We start from the raw sequence: 17,147 nt of genomic DNA, 5'->3' as shown, positions 1-17,147 counted from the left end.
TATTTTTATTTATGATGTTATGATATTGATATGTGCTCGGTATATATATATATATATATATATATATATATATATATATATATATATATATATATATATATATATGTTTTAGGATCGTTCCATGTGAACGGTATCCTAGTTCAGGTGTTATTCGACTCGGGTGCATCCCGATCATTTGTGTCCCTTGCGCTTAGCAAGAAGTTTCCTGAGTCTTCGGGCATGTTGGATTGCCCTTTGGAGGTAGAGATTGCTGATGATCGATCGGTGCGAGCATCGATGGTGTTTCGGGATTGCGTATTGCGTCTGTTTGAGGAGCACTACTTAGTAGACCTGGTTCCCATTCCGCTGCGTGGGAACAAGGTGATTATAGGCATGATTGGTTGAGCCCTAACGGGGCGGTGATAGATTGCGCGCAGCAGCTAGTGCGGGTCAGGACCCCAGGCAGGGGAGAGTTAGTGATTCATGGCGAGAGGCCGCGGTATGGACCCGCAGTATGTTCAGCAGCGAGGGCGAGGCGCTACCTTCAGCAGGGATGCGCAGGATATGTCGCGTATGTGATGGATACCCAGGAGGCGGATAAGGCGACAGTGAGCGAGGTGTGTGCTCGAGATCTACTTCAGTTTGTGTTCATCTTGGAGGTATTAAGCTGCCATTTTCCCTTCTTTGCATCTAGATCTATGTTGTCATGAGATTTGGGGGTTTTATGGTTGTTTGAGACCCAAATCGGGTTAGGGGATTAGATATGTTGTTGCCACTTCAGATCTATTGTTGGGATGGTCCTATATGTCATAAAGCATCAGGAGATGAGTAGTTGGTGAAGCCCCTTTGTCCTTAAACCAAACCCTAGTATGTTTTGAGCCTAGATCTCTTTAGTTATACGTAAAGTTTGCAACTTTACGTAGGGATTGAGCTTTGGATGTATGGATCTATGGTTTGGAGTCCCTGCATGACTCAAAAGCCCTCTGCATGTTTGGAGATCTGAATGGACTCGGCGACTCCTTTGAGTGGACTCGGCGAGTACCATGAAGATGAGGAGGAACTTGACGAGTGGGATGAACAACTCGTCGAGTCGGATGAAGTTGGGCATGAACTCGGCGAGTTGGATGAACAACTCGGCGAGTTGGATGAAGATTGTCTTGTACTCGGCAAGTCTGTTCTTGGACTCGGCGAGTCAGGTCGCGAAACCCCAAACCCTTTGAGTTGAGACTCGAATCAGTGAGTCGGTTGGAGACTCAGCGAGTTGGACAGGTCAGGACTTGGTAATCGTTGGGCTCGGCGAGTCATGGACTGACTCGGCGAGTCATGTCGCGAATGGAAGGACCTTGAGTATATGAACTCGGCGAGTCGGTAAGTGGACTCAGCGAGTAGGGTTGACCTGGAAAGGTTGACTTTGACCAGGACTTTGGCTTAGACCAGAATTGACTTGGTTAACTGTCGGGGGTCAGTTAGACTAAGTATTGCATTGATATTGATAGCTCGGGGAGCCAGTAGAGCAGGAGTTCAGTGAGTGGTCGGGCAGCAGCTAGTGGGATCATCAGCAAGTTCAGCCAGTGCAGGTGAGTTTCCCTTTGTATGAATGGGTCTACGGCCACAATGTCGGCCCATGTAGTTATGAGTAGAAGACCCGGGGGTTAGCCCTAGGCACAGTATGCTAGTAGGATATTCGGACGAGGTCCAATGATAGAGGGCGGGTGCCTAAGGATTGGTTTATGCGATAGTTTATACTTGTTGTCTGTGTGATACTTGTATGTGCCTGGTAGGGAGGTGAGGGTGGGCGAGGTCCCGTATCTCACCAATAGCAGAGTGTGGATGGTGTTCCACATCTCAGTAGCAGTAGTCCAGGGGCGAGGCCCAAGTTAGGAAAGGATTGAGGGTGGGCTGGGCCCGTATCTCACTATCAGCAGGAGTATGGACGAAGTTCCATGACTCATCAGTAGCAGGACACGGGCGGGGCCCAGAGATAGGAGAGGCCTTAGAGCAAGAGCTGTTAGTATATGTTTAGCTTATGTGATGTTATGTGATACGTGTATGTGCTATTATATGTTAGAGGGCGGGGCCCTGTGACAGGCGAGGCCTAAGCGAAACATATCTGTATCTGAGCGGGGCTCGAAGCTAGGCGGGGCCTGGAGCGGCGGGGCCGTTGTAACAGGCGAGGCCCGAGGTAAGGGGTGAGGCCCAGGATAGCGGGCGTGGCCTAGTATTTACAGTATGTGTTAGTTGCAGCTAGATAGAGGGCGTGGCCCAGTATGTGCAGTGTGCAGTTATGCGCATGGTATGTGGTAGGGTGGGGAACTCACTAAGCTTCGTGCTTACGGTTTTCAGTTTTGGTTTCAGGTACTTCTGGTAGCGGATGATGGAGCTCGGGATGATCGCATGGCACACACCATAGTTTATACAGCCTGGGAATGTTTACTCAGATAATGAATATGTATTTTGGAAACTAATACTTTGTTTATGTTTGAAAACGATGAATTTACATAACATAATGAGTTATTAAAAGAAATTTTTGGTCTTGAATTTTGGGACGTTACAACAAGGGATTTATTCGTTCGAGTAGTTCACCCTGGGGAGCCCCGATCCTGTTTGTGAAGAAGAAGGATGGGTCGCATCGGATGTGCATAGATTATCGGGAGCTGAATAAGGTAACAGTGAAGAACCGTTACCCACTCCCGAGGATTGATGATCTCTTTGACCAGCTTCAGGGAGCGTCTTGGTTTTCCAAGATCGATTTTCGTTCAGGATACCATCAGATGAGGGTCAGGGAGGAGGATACGTAGAAGACCGCGTTTCGTATGCGCTATGGCCATTATGAGTTCGTGGTGATGCCGTTTGGGCTCACCAATGCTCCTGCCGCGTTCATGGACCTCATGAACCGCGTATGCAGACCGATGTTGGATCGGTCTGTGATAGTCTTTATCGATGACATCTTGGTATATTCCAAGACTCAGGAGGAGCATGAGGAACATCTGAGGGAGGTGTTGGAGACCCTGAGGAGGGAGAGATTGTATGCCAAGTTCTCCAAGTGTGAGTTCTGGTTGCGCGAGGTGCAATTTCTTGGACACCTCGTCAACCAGAACGGGATTCTGGTCGATCCGGCCAAGGTCGAGGTCGTGATGAGATGGGAGGTTCCGAAGTCTCCATCTGAGATTTGGAGTTTCCTGGGATTAGCAGGCTACTATCGGAGATTTATTCAGGATTTCTCACAGATAGTCGTACCCCTGACGCGGCTGACGAAGAAAGCCGTGGTCTTTCGGTGGGGACCCGAGCAGCAGGCTCCATTTGAGACACTGAGGCAGAGATTGTGCGAGGCGCCGATCTTAGCCCTGCCAAAGGGCGTAGAGGATTTTGTGGTTTATTGTGACCCGTCCATTTCAGGGTTGGGCGCTGTATTGATGCAGAGGGGGCATGTCATTGCCTACGCCTCGAGGCAGCTCAAGCCTCACGAGGCGAACTACCCGACGCATGATTTGGAGTTGGGGGCGGTGGTTTTTGCCCTCAAGATTTGGCGACATTACCTATACGGGGTTCGATGTACCATTTACACGGACCACAAGAGTTTGAGGTACCTCATGGATCAGCCGAATCTGAACATGAGGCAGCGTCGGTGGTTGGACGTGGTGAAGGATTATGATTGCGAGATCCTCTACCACCCAGGGAAGGCCAATGTGGTGGCCGATGCGTTTAGCCGCAAGGCGGCGCCGATCAGGGACGTATGCATGAGGATGACCGTGGTGACTCCCCTGTTGGAGCGAATTCGGGAGGCTCAACAGGAGGCTATCAAGGAGGAGCATCGGAAGAGCGAGCGTCTGGTGGGTCAGGTTTCCTCCTTTGATTATGATAGCCGAGGACTATTGACACTACACCGTAGGGTGTGGGTGCCGCATCACGGAGGCGTGCGCCAGATTTTGATGGAGGAGGCGCACAAGTCCCGATTCTCTATTCATCCCGGGGCGACGAAGATGTATATGGATCTTCGTCTAGATTATTGGTGGCCCTGCATGAAGCGGGATGTGGCATGGTACGTTGAGTGGTGCTTGACCCACAGGAAGGTCAAGGCCGAACATCAGAGACCGCATGGAAAGATGCAGCCGTTGGATATTCCACTGTGGAAATGGGAAGATATCACGATGGATTTTATCACAAAGCTTCCCAGGACCGCGCGTGGAGTGGATTCGATTTGGGTCATCGTGGATCGATTGACCAAGAGTGCTCACTTTATCCCAATCCAGGAGAGCATATCGGCCGAGAAATTGGCCGACATCTATATCAGGGAGATCGTGGCGCGACACGGGGTGCCAGTATCGGTTATCTCGGATAGGGATGTGCGTTTTACTTCCAAATTTTGGAAGAGATTTCATGATGAGTTGGGCACTCGTTTGCATTTTAGCACCGCCTTTCACCTGCAGACGGATGGTCAGAGCGAGCGGACCATCCAGACTCTGGAGGATATGTTGCGGGCGTGCGTGCTAGACTTCGGTGGTAGCTGGGATACTTACCTTCCCTTGGCCGAATTCTCCTACAGCAACAGCTACCACGCGAGTATTGACCGTCCCCCATTCGAGATGTTGTACGGTCGGAGGTGCAGGACCCCGATATGCTGGGGTGAAGTAGGCCAGAGAGTCATGGGGAGCACCGAGGTGGTGCTAAAGACGACCGAGAGGATCCAGCAGGTTCGAAGCAGACTTCAGACTGCTTAAAGTCGGCAGAAAAGTTACGCCGACAAGCGTCGATCCGACTTGGAGTTCCAAGTCGGGGATATGGTTCTCCTGAAGGTGTCGCCTTGGAAAGGCGTCATTCGATTCAGAAAGCGGGGCAGGTTGGGCCCGAGATTCATTGGACCATTCAGGGTTATAGCCTGGGTGGGCAAGGTGGCGTATAGGCTGGATCTGCCAGTCGAGCTCAGCCAGATCCACAGCACTTTCCATGTTTCTCAGCTGCGGAAGTGTCTAGTGGACGATTCAGCGGTAGTGTCGTTAGAGGATATACAGGTTGATGACAGCCTGAATTACATTGAGCGCCCAGTCGCAATCCTCGACAGGAAGTCGAAGAATTTGAGGAACAAGAATGTGGAACTAGTGAAGGTGCAATGGCAGCACCGCAAGGGTTCGGAGTGGACTTGGGAGCCGGTGGAGGAGATGATGGAGCATTATCCTGAGTTGTTCCAAGATCGAGCAGTAGACTTCGAGGACGAAGTCTAAAATAAGTGGGGGAGATTTGTAGCACCTGGTTCCTGGTGCGTAAATCTTATTTGAGTAATTTCCATTTTTAGCCTTGGACTCGGCGAGTCATAGGTCCGACTCGCCGAGTAGAGACGGGACCCGGGACACGTTTAAGTTGGCGACTCGGCGAGTATGCGCTGTCTGGTGAAACCCTAATTTCCAAGGGTTTGCACCCTATTTAAACAATCATTTGCGCCCCAACTCCGCCCCATTCACCCTCAGAAGCTCTCCATACGTCCTATCCCTTGTTCTTGAGAGTTTGAAGCTTAGTAATGTGTTTCCTTGAGGATTTTGAGAGGGAAGAGGAGTAGATCAAGAGGAAGGGAAGGAAGCCAAGCATCTTAGTGTTCTCTCAACAGTTCCTTTGAGGTATAACCCGTTTTCCCCTTGTTTCTATGCTTATTACTTCATTAAGTCATTCTTGAGCCAATCCCCAAGCTTGTATGTGCAATATAAGTCGTAATAAGTTGATTGGCCTTTAGATCTAGGCAAGATTGAGCTCCAGGAGCTCAGATCTGTTACCTTTATGGACCCATGTTGCTTGTTCACCCTAGATCTACCCTTTTGAGGCATTTTGAGCCCTAAATCCCTCATTGGTGAGTATTTACACGTAAAGTTGGAAACTTTACGTGTCATTCATGCTCTAGGAACCCAGATCTGTAAATGGCATGGACTGGAATCGAGCAAAATCGCGTATATAGTGAATGCATGGCGACGACTCGACGAGTCTGCTCGCGAGTCTCCGAGTTGTCCCCTTTTCGTTGTGTCGAGTGGGTGTAGTGGGTCACGGGGTGTGACTCAGTGAGTTGGAAGCCAAACTCATCCATGGAGGAACTCGGCGAGTCCATGCCCTGACTCGGCGAGTTCAAGGCAATCTCCTTAGATCAAGAACAGACTCGACGAGTTGTTCATACAACTCGGCGAGTCACAGCATAAAGTGTTCTTCGGATGAAGAGGAACTCGACGAGTTGTTCATACAACTCGGCGAGTAGGATGAAGGACTTGAACCTCAGTTAAGAAGAAGAACTCGTCGAGGCAACGCCTAACTCGACGAGTAGGGTCGGGATCCAGGACAGTCGTTTGGATAGGGAATCGGCGAGTTGGAGAGCCAACTCGGCGAGTCGGGTCAACTGCAAGTTGACTCTGACTGTGACTTATGACATGATCAGGGGTAAAATGGTCATTTTACCCAATGGACAGTTAGCAGTGATTGACTGAGTATGTTGTGGGATTTGCAGCCGGAGGATTTCCGGAGCAGCAGTAGGCAGTCAGTTCTCGACCAGATTAGCAGCTATTTCGAGGTGAGTTTCCTTTCCAGTAGAAACGGGTCTAAGGCACCAAGGCCGACCCATGTAGACGAGATGTTAGTACTAGAGTGTGGGCCGAGCCCGTATCTCTGGGTTTAGTCAAGTATGATATATGTGTCAATATGATAGAGATGCTTATACTTGTTGTCTGTATGATACTTGTATATTATGGGTTAGCGGTTGAGTGTGGGCAGGGCCCGTATCTCTCCGAGGTTGGAGTGTGGGCTAGGCCCGTATCTCCCAGATAGTAGAGTGTGGGCGAGGCCCGTATCTCCCGGCTAGCAAAGTGTGGGCAGGGCCCGTATCTTCACAAGTGTGGGCGAGGCCCGTATCTCCCGGCTAGCGAAGTGTGGGCAGGGCCCGTATCTTCCCGAGTGTGGGCGGGGCCCGTAACTCCTAGCTGAACGTTGTTTGTTATATGCTTGCATGGTATGAGGTATTATGGGGGAACTCACTAAGCTTCGTGCTTACGGTTTTTAGTTGTGGTTTCAGGTACCTCCTCAGCTAGGGGAAAGGAGCCGGCGCGGTAGCAGCATGTCACACACACACACACTCTCTTGGTTCCGCAGTTACGAGTTCATCCTGGGATTGATACTCTGATATTTTGATTGATCGAATGTTGTGGTTTTTAATTTGGTTTTCGATGTGAAGTGGTTCAACTAAACAATGTTTTATTGTTAACGTTTTCTATGTAATGTTTTATAAACGAAATTTTTGGACGTGAAATTTGGGTCGTTACAAATCAACTATCCTTTATTCATTCGTTCCTAAGGATTGACCTAAGGAACGAAGTCCATTGCTGTCAAAGTTTATCTATCAGGTACTAAATCCATAGCTATCAGACGCTAACTCCATAGTCACCAAGGTTCACTTAACAGGCGCTAACTCCATAGTCACTAAGGTTCACTTAACAGGCGCTAACTCCATAGTCACCAAGGTTCACTTAACAGACACTAACTCCATAGTCACCAAGGTTCATTTACACTGTACTAAATCCATAGCTACCATCGTTTTATTATGAGGCACTAAATCTATAGCTGCCAGGGTTTTTAGAGTACATCAGTGAACATCAAGTCCACAACATCTACAAGTTGTGAGTTTGTTAGTGTTCCACTGGACTGTCTAAAATAGTCTGTGGTTGTCATCCCTACTCTGTTGAATGACGGGGGGGGGGGGGGGGGGCATCGTTTGGGTAAAGGTTTCACTCATTTTTCACCTGTCACCCTCACCTCATGATCTATATCATCTTTTGTCTCATCCTCAAACTAATCTTTCCTCACACACCAACTATTTCATTTACCCATGTTCTACCCAACATATTTGTAGATATAAATTACATATATAGTTTAAATCATTTAAAAATTTGTATAAAACATTCATTCAACAACCATCTCAAGTAAACAAACAACGTATAAACACACAACACGTATTTCATAGCAAATACTTCATATCTATGCGGTAGAAGAAAGTAACTACACACTCACTTGTTTAGACGATGCTCAGAAAGCACTATGGCTCTAAGAGTAGTATTATTCGGTGAAATCGGGATCACTTCACACACCGGACTTCTCGCGGGCAGAGGTTCGACTTGGAAACTCTTTTCTTCTCGGGATCTTCAGGCTTTGGGACTTGCTTCGGGTCTCGGGATGATACCGGGGCTTCGAGGGTACTTCTTTGCACGTAAATTGAGGTAATATGAATGGGAGAAGGGTGAATTAGCAACCTTGGCCGACTGCCCCTTCAAATCTATTTATAGGGCAAATTTTTCATTTTCCGCGTTGTCGACAGTGCTTCCACGTCGTGGGCTTGATCGTCACTGCATGCGTCATCGCAAGTTGGGTTTGGCAGACTCCAGGAGGCGTCATAAAACATGCCACGTTGTGGGCACTGTTTCGACGTCGTGGCCACTGACACAGCTTTGGGTTCACGCCCGGAACTTCATAAATTCATAACTTTCGCATACGAACTCCGTTTTCGACGTTCTTTATATCCACGCATAGGTGAGATTATGTTCTACAACTCTCGTTTAGACTCCGTTGGCTATTTTTGAATCTATTTTTAATATATTATTAATATATTATTTTTAGTAGGCCGGGACAGGAAAACTCCGTTACAAACTCATAACTTCTTCATCTGACGTCTGTTTTCGTCTGTCTTTTTACCGTTGAACTACTATCGACGAGATCTTCGATTCTCGATTAGATTGTTTCGGCTAGAAATCCGTCGATCTCATATTCGAACTTCGGGTTGCATACTGCTAAGCTAAAACTTAGAAAAATCATAACTTCCTCATACGAAGTCAGATTTGGACGTTCTTTTTATGCACGCTCTCGGTTTAACGTATTCTACAACTTCCATTTAGATCGCTAAGGCCAAATATCACTCTTACATAAATTCACTATTTTATGTCGCGTTGTGTCATGTCGGTTCTGTCGCGAAACTTCGACAGGTCATAACTTCTTCGTTGTAACTCGGATTTCGGCATTCTTTATATGTAAGGAATCCTTGTAACATATAATACAACTTATTTTAGATTACTCCTTCTAAATAATCTTCTATGAAAAAGTCATTTTTGATGATCATTGTCTCTAAATTGACTAGCCCTGATGTACGGGCGTTACATATGACTTGACATATTCACTTAATATTTAACTCACATCACTAAGAGTTCCACAAAGCACAAAGCAAGCAACATTCGTGCAGTAACACTCCAAGCCACAGAACAAAAAAGGACATCCCCAAGCTCACTTACTACTAACTATGCTAGGAACTTCCAATCTCACTTCCGCTTGCCTTATGCATGCAAATTATCCACAATAAAGGATCAAATAGACTGTCAAATAAAAGACTCTACCCTAAGACCACAACCAAACACAAAACAGGAAATAAGGTCAAATTAATCATTCTAGGGCTATATGATCATAATCGTATACAATTTTTAAAGCATACACTTAGCCATAAATTCTACCAATACAAATTCCAAATCTAGAATAGCATCTAATTCTCCTAGGCTGCAAGGCATCACATATCAGACCAATCTATCATGCAATTCCTGAAAGTATCCCTAGCCTCATCCTAGCATTAAAGCATTCATATCATTTATCATATCAACATATATGGGTATATGGGAATCACTTACTTGAGCTCGGCTGATTGCATGCATCACACCCCCTTTTTCTTTATAAAAATATTTTCAAAAACTTATTTTCTTTAAAAAATATTTTTAGAAACTTATTTTCATTCAAAAGGTTACCAATTCCTCAGTTTGAGTTCAAACATATCTGAGAGTGTGCCTGAATCCCTCAAACCAAGGCTCTGATACGAACTTGTAACGTCCCAAAAATCCAAACTAAAATTTTCATTTTTAAAACAAATAATCGTATGACGAGTTGTTCCAAAACCGATCAAAGTGAATATATTATTTAAACATCAGAGTAATATCATTAATTGCCAATGTGGAAAACTCTAGGGGATGTTGTGTTGTCACGTCAGGCCCTTCCCTTTTGAATTGAAAGTACCCAACACTATAAATATGAAATCGTAAGCACAAAGCTTAGTGAGTTCCCCAAAATACCACATACCACATATATATACAAATATAGCAGCACGTGGCTGTGTCGGGTCCATATCAACTCGGAGTCCATAATGACTCTATATATCAACTTGTAGCTGTGTCGGGTCCGTATCAACCCCGAGTCTGAAATGACTCCGAGCCCATATAAATCAATACATAAATCATACGAGCATATAAGCATGAGTCACAAAGACAACAAGCACATACAAGCATATCAACATGTGTCACAAAGACAACCATCATCCTCCAAACGTAATCCAGTGGGCCGATATTGGTGCCTTCGACCCCCGAGTATAGTGAAGAGACTCACCTCACAGTCTGAAAGAATAGTTGCACCGATCACTACTCTAAAAGCTATCTCTATCGGTCACCTATACAATTAACAAGAACCCAAATCTCAAACTATAAATCATATTACCCAAAATGCCCTTAGGTCAAACTTGGTCAACCCCGGTTAAAGTCATGGTCAACAGTCAAGGTACAAAAGTTAATATTTCTTCCCAACAGAGTACGCCCTACGTATTCTGATGTTGACTAAAAGCGGAGCGTTGACCGCGTACGCGCAACGTACCACCAGGTACGCCCAACGTATGCAGCCCAATCCCAAAAACTCCACTAAGAGCTTATTCCATTAATCCCTTACCTCCAAAACTCAAATCCAAGCCCGAAATGATGACTTAAGTCATACACTTTCCAACTTTATGACTTTGCATGGCTATAAAGTGCTTAATGTCCATAACTCTAAGTTCTTAACCCAATAAGACATCACAACTCTTGTAGGAGTGGATAGAAGGGCCAAGATTACATTTTAATGGTTCATAATAGCTCCATAATGGATAAGGTTTCCAACTTTGTCTATTAGAATGGTCCCAAAAAACAATATCTAGTCTTTAAGTCTCAAAAGGACCCAAAAGTGCATCTTTTTCAACTTAATCCATTAAGTCCAAGCCTCCGACCTTCAAATCTGAATCAAAATGATGTTTTAGATGGATAAAGTTTCCAATTTTATCCATAACAAGTTCATAAATACCATGATCTAAAATTTATGTACCTAAAGTGACAAAAAGCTCATAACACCCAAAACTTGCTAGATCTAACAATTTTATCATCAAGATTCAAACTTTATACCTCTAGAAGAAAGATCAAGACAAACAAAATCTGGATCTACAAGCTCCAATACAACCAACATTTCTTCAATGAGTTCCTTCTTCTCCAAGGTGCACTAAGAACACTCCAAAGTACTTAAAAACACCTTCTTTTTTATTACAAGGCTCAATCTAGGGTTAGGGTTTTAAGAGAGGGTGTTGGAGAGGTGGAGGCTGAGAATGGAATGAGTTTGAGGGAGTTAAGAGGCTTAAATAGGGCTCAAACCATGAAAATAGGGTTTGGGCACTGGTCACGTACGCCGAACGTACTCAATTTACGCCTAGCGTACTAAGGATGCCCTAGTACGCCCATCATACACGAGTACACTCAGCATACGCTGCTCAACCCAAAATCGCCCTAACTTCAAACGGTCATAACTTCTTCATTTCAACTTTGATTTCGACAATCTTTATATCCATGTAAAGGTGTTGAGAAGCTCTACAACCTTTTCAACTCTCCTTTGCCTTAAAACTTACCGAACGTAAATCCAAAATTCATAAAAGGCCCGAACTATCAATTTACGGTTATACCCTCGGGCTCCAAATCACTACTCAAACTCTCGGATCACCTAATCTACATTACCCACATTCAAAGACGGTCTAAATATCTCTTTCCCCCAAGGCCCAAAGCCTTATGATAACTGATCTTCAGGTCAGAGCCCTGAATTACGAAATGAGTCAAAACAGGGTGTTACATTAAGCTTTTGAGTTAATTAAATTATGTGTGAAGATTGATGGAGTATTCACACACACACACACACACACACACATATATATATATATATATATATATATATATATATATATATATATATATATATATATATATAATGGTAGGTAAGAGTTAGTTGTATATATGAAGCGTTGTGGTGTCAGAAAATAGTTGGTTGTATTCATAAAGAATAGTTCCAAGTAAAAGTTATTTGTATTCACAAAGAGCATTTGTACCATTTTACCCCTGTGAAGTTGTAGTTAGTAGGTGATGGTTGGAAGACCCGTAACTACAATTAAAAAAGAACTCTCTAATTTCAAAAGAATGTTCAAATTAAAGTACCAAACGATATTGTTGTATCTGTTTTACCTCAAAACTAAAGTTTGGGAAGTTTTTGACTTGGTTCAAATGGCTTTTGGGTTGCAAAAAATTGTGGGGCATATATACAATGCACAAGAATTTTCTCATTGCACGTCACAGCAATCTCTCATGTCCGTTATCGTCAACAACAATTAAACAAGTTGACACTTAAGAATATTACGCATTTTTACTTGTTTATATTTATTGTTTTCCTTTATCCCGAATTGTCTCTGTTTTATCGCAACATATGTATGAATAAATGTGAAAATACTCCTAAACCTTAAGCCACAGCTAAATGTTTTACCTTTATTTCCAGATTCGAGACAAGAGGCATAACATGGATAAGGTAAAGTCTCCAATTGATAATATAGGTTTTATAATATCAGAAATTATAAAACCAATCTTGTATGAGCACACACAAAGATCACAAAAGTTTTGTCAGGCTGTACTGTTATAACAGTACAGCCTGACAAAACTAATGGTTAAATATAGTTTCATAAGAAAAGTTGAATACATCAAAGCATCTCAAACATGTCAAATCAGTAAATCTTTGATAATCTAAAGATTAAAGTACCAACAAATTTACAAGCAGATAGTAAAGTTCTAGAGGTGTGATTTAGCTCTTTATCATGGATATATGTGTTCTTGACAACCTGCAACATAAGAGAGATGAACATAAGAATTTCGGTTTGACCATGTGACAAAAAGTCAAAGACACAATAAAACATAACTCATAACTCACACTAGTTGATTCTTTCAACACCATTATGGTCTTCTCTGTTATTGTCATGGACTTCAAGGCGTTCAATTATGTTTGCAATTCCTTCATTGACTTCTCTTCTTACTTCTGATCCCATATTTGACATTGATGGAGGACTCTTGTTGAAAAGTCTCTCCTTCCACCCTCTTGTACTTTTTGATAGTGATTCTTTATATCTTTTTTCATAAATTAAACTTATTTCAGAGATAGAATTTGGGTTAATAATATATGTATGTCATAATTTATAACGATTTGTACCTTGTTGAAATGGCATTGAATTTAGATTTCCATGTCTCTGAAGCTGTTTGCAACTCTGAAGGCCCTGCTGTATCTTGATTGGGTGGAGAAGATAGATTGCTTGAGTTTCTATAAATAGACAACATTAAAATAAGAAGAAGATACCAAAAATAGCAATCTAAGATCTTATAGCATTGATTAGATTACTTTATTGTAAAATAAAATCGATAAATACCTATGAATAACCGATGTTTCTTGTTGACTTTGACTAATTGAATCATTACCCATTCCAGAAGTTCCACCTCCACGACCCGTAAACAGGCCCGATCCACTAACAGGCCCAATAACAGCGGGCCCACCAAGTTCTTCAGACTCTTCAACCGGGCCACCAGAGCCCGCCATGGTGGCAGGTGGGCCCGTATTGGGACTAGTGGAAAAAACCAAGAACTGGGGTCGACCCTGACCCTGACCCGGACCCGTTGACCGGTTTCTTGACCCGTCCCTCCGGCCCACATGGCGGGCCCGGCCCATGGCGGCTGCAGCCGCCAGATGTTGAATGATTCGATCCTCAAGTTCACTATCATTCACACCAACTGGCAGCTGAAGAAATGGAAATAAAAGTGTCAAAAAAAAGTTTTGATTTTTATTGCAAAAAACAATCAAGAAAGATGACATACATGTTGTAGTTCAAAGTCGCCGAGTGTTGGGTGATGAAATATTGTGGAGTTTGAATTTCTTGTGGGGTTGAATCTGATTCGCCTTTCTTGTTCTATTGCCTCCAATAATTCTTGACTACACATATTGCATAAAAAATAAGAACACAAAATATGGAATCTTGATTTGAAAGAAGATTAGGTCACCTTAATGGATCCTTTAGGCTAATGGCTTGCCAACACATTGGACAATTAGAGCTTCTTTGACACCTATTAAAGAGAATGTATCAAAAGGTTTATTTAGCTCATGAGTTATGAGCATACATTATAATTCTTGAAATCCCATATAAAATTCAAGAAAATATAGCGAAGTGAAAATAATTCAAGAAAGAGAAGTCGTAGTCTCATACCATTCAAGAATGCATTGAAGGTGGAATTCATGCTTGCAACTTGTCACCTACGATATAGGAAACATATAAATTACCATGAATTGTGTATTTGTAAGTTATAAATTATAATTAAAGAAAGAAAACACGATGATATATAAATAGAAAGAATATATATATTATTACTGTTCCCGGATCACTATCACAAAAAGCTTCGAGGCAAATGCTACAAGAATCTTCACAGGCTTCTTGTATTCCTCCTTCTACGAAAGCTGCAGGAGAAGTTAGATGAGTCGCGTTTTCGCCTTCTTCCATTTCTGGGACCTAATTAACCACAAAAAAACCATTAATTTAACATTAAAAGACATGCATCGAATATCCATAGTTTCCCCAAAGTAATTTTTAATTGTATACGAGTTTATCACATCTTTAAAACCCTTTAAGTTTCACCAACTTCAATTCTAGGCTAATTAATCGCCAGTTGACAATTATAATCGATAATAACAATCATAAACAATTCATATGATAAAGATAGAACATACCCATATGAAAAAACAATCAAAACAAGAAAACCCTTGAAGAGAAAGAGCTAAGTTTAAAGATTTTATCAATACCACATCATGACATGGTGGATAAATGAAAGTAAATTAAGAGATTAATTTATAAACCACGGATAGCACATGGATCCAACCGATTTTTGTGTGGGATTAATTGTAAATTTACCTCCATGGGAATAGAAAAAAATTCCAAATATTGTGATCAAGAACCCTAAGAACTTCCTTGGAATTAAAGATCAAAATTTAGACTTTTCGCTTCTGGGAGAAGGAAGACTATCAGAGAGTTCTGAAGAGGAAGAAAAATCAAAGCTTTGATGATAATGAGAGAAAGGGACACCGAGGGAAGATAGCGTTTAGGCAGAGTTGGAGGAGTGGAGAGATAGAAAATGAAAGTACAACTTTACCTTTTGATTTTTCCAATACCATTCATCCACCTTCTTTTACACTGTCTTGTCCAAAAAAATAAATAAATAATAAATATTGGGAAATTGAGGAATCCAACCATATATATATATATATATATATATATGACAAAATTACAAAAATGGTCCCTATGGTTTGCCAAAAGTCACAAAGTCAGTCCCTACTAATTTTTTTTGACGAACATGGTCCTTGTGTTTTCCAAAACTTGCATCAATGGCCCTTTTTGCTGACGTCGTTACTGTTCATCCATTAGTGTAAGCGTATTTTGGTCTTTTCAAGTAGCAGGGACTGGGTTTGTGATTATGGGTAAACCATAGGGACCATTTATGTATTTTTTTCTATATTTTATGTTTATGAGTTTGTGACTTTTCCACCCATTTACTTTTTAAAATATCATTTTGAACCCTTCACTTTGAACTTTGAAAAATATTACTTTCACCCTTCTATTTTCTAAATTTTCGTGTTTAACCTCGTATTATATATAATTTGTTTTTTATTAATAACTTTTGTTCGCTAACTTAAAAAAACTATTTTTACGTGTTTATTTTTATATTTATGTCGGTATAATTCAAGGTGATCAACGTTTCGACTATAATTTAGGACTTTCTTTCGTTATTTTTTTTTAAAGTTACATGGTTTTTTTATAAAATTGTCGGTTTAAATTCGAGCTTATTTTTCGACGTTTTTTTTTTTATTTATTTTTTTTTTATTTTTTTTTATTTTAACTTTATGTACGTTCCCTACGTATGAGACGGGTCATATATAATAACTTTCGTTTGTTAATTTTAAAAAATATATTATATTCGAGATTGCCTATGTTTTGATGTATTTTGTATACATTTTGTGCTTAATTTTATATACATTCTTACGTATCATTTGAGTCATATATAATAACTTTCGTTTGTTAGCTTAAAAAAATATAGTATATTCGAGTTTGTCTATGTTTCGACCTAACTTTTGTTTCATGTATTTTATGTATCAATATAGATTCGAGTTCGTCTATATTTCGACATAATTTTTTTTATGTTTCGTGCTTATTTTTATGTACGTGTTTTTTTCGTTCATGTTTTTTTACGTTGAAATGCAACTTTTATGACTATAATCACCAAAATTCAACTTACAAATTCAAGCTTATAAATACGCTTTTATCTATTATATGTGAACAAACTTATACGTAGAAACATACATAAAATAAGCACCAAAACGTTTTGCGAAACATATTTTTTTAACGTTTTCGTGCTTTATTTTCTGTACGTTTCGTACTTATGATTAGGGTCACATATTATATATTTTTTATTATTTAAATATTCGTTCGTTAACTTAAAAAAATCTTACTTATTTTTATGCACGTGCTGATATAAATTTGAGTTTTTCTTTTTCTTTATTCTTTATGTTTTGATTTAATTTTTTTTGTACGTTTTGGTGCTTATTTTATGTATGTTCCTACGTATAAGTTTGTTCACATATAATAGATAAAAGCGTAATTATAAGCTTGAATTTTGGTGATTATAGTCATAAAAGTTGCATTTCGACGTAAAAAAAACATGAATGAAAAAAACACGTACATAAAAATAAGCACGAAACATAAAAAAAATTACGTCGAAATATAGACGAACTCGAATCTATATTGATACGTAAAAAACATAAAACAAAAGTTAGGTCGAAACATAGACAAACTCGAATATACTACATTTTTTTTAAGCTAACAAACGAAAGTTATTATATATGACCCGAATGATACGTAGGAATGTATATAAAATTAAGCACAAAATGTATAAAAAATACATCAAAACATAGACAATCTCGAATATAGT

General features: G+C 41.3%; 1 protein-coding gene across 2 annotated transcripts; it reads right to left on the bottom strand.

Annotated features, from left to right (window-relative positions):
- Window positions 1-12,796: 12,796 nt before the first annotated feature.
- LOC145058232 (E3 ubiquitin-protein ligase RHF2A-like) lies at window positions 12,797-15,338 on the bottom strand. Of its 2 annotated transcripts, none has more exons than XM_079006156.1 (9): window positions 15,315-15,338; window positions 14,540-14,677; window positions 14,378-14,424; window positions 14,175-14,237; window positions 13,992-14,106; window positions 13,550-13,914; window positions 13,336-13,443; window positions 13,060-13,253; window positions 12,797-12,970 (listed from the first exon to the last, which is right to left on the bottom strand). In XM_079006156.1, exons 2-8 carry the CDS (start codon window positions 14,666-14,668, stop codon window positions 13,061-13,063), a joined length of 1,020 nt encoding a protein of 339 aa, XP_078862282.1. In that variant the 5' UTR covers window positions 14,669-14,677; window positions 15,315-15,338; the 3' UTR covers window positions 12,797-12,970; window position 13,060. The 2 variants fall into 2 exon arrangements, with proteins under 2 accessions (XP_078862282.1, XP_078862281.1); XM_079006155.1 differs by lacking the exon at window positions 15,315-15,338 and adding an exon at window positions 15,077-15,308.
- Between the last annotated feature and the right edge of the window lie 1,809 nt (window positions 15,339-17,147).

The sequence above is a fragment of the Lactuca serriola genome, chromosome 6 (genome assembly GCF_051521515.1).
Source record: "Lactuca serriola cultivar US96UC23 chromosome 6, Lser_US96UC23_V15, whole genome shotgun sequence".
Taxonomy (NCBI): domain Eukaryota; kingdom Viridiplantae; phylum Streptophyta; class Magnoliopsida; order Asterales; family Asteraceae; genus Lactuca; species Lactuca serriola.
This window is presented reverse-complemented; position numbering and strand designations above follow the sequence as displayed.

Bases quoted from the DNA above. Each gene is read 5' to 3' on its own strand.
- LOC145058232 (XM_079006155.1), bottom strand. The intron at 14,107-14,174 runs GTGACCTAATCT...CAATATGTGTAG, and splicing joins AGCCTAAAGGATCCATTAAG to TCAAGAATTATTGGAGGCAA. The intron at 13,444-13,549 runs GTATTTATCGAT...GTCTATTTATAG, and splicing joins GAAACATCGGTTATTCATAG to AAACTCAAGCAATCTATCTT.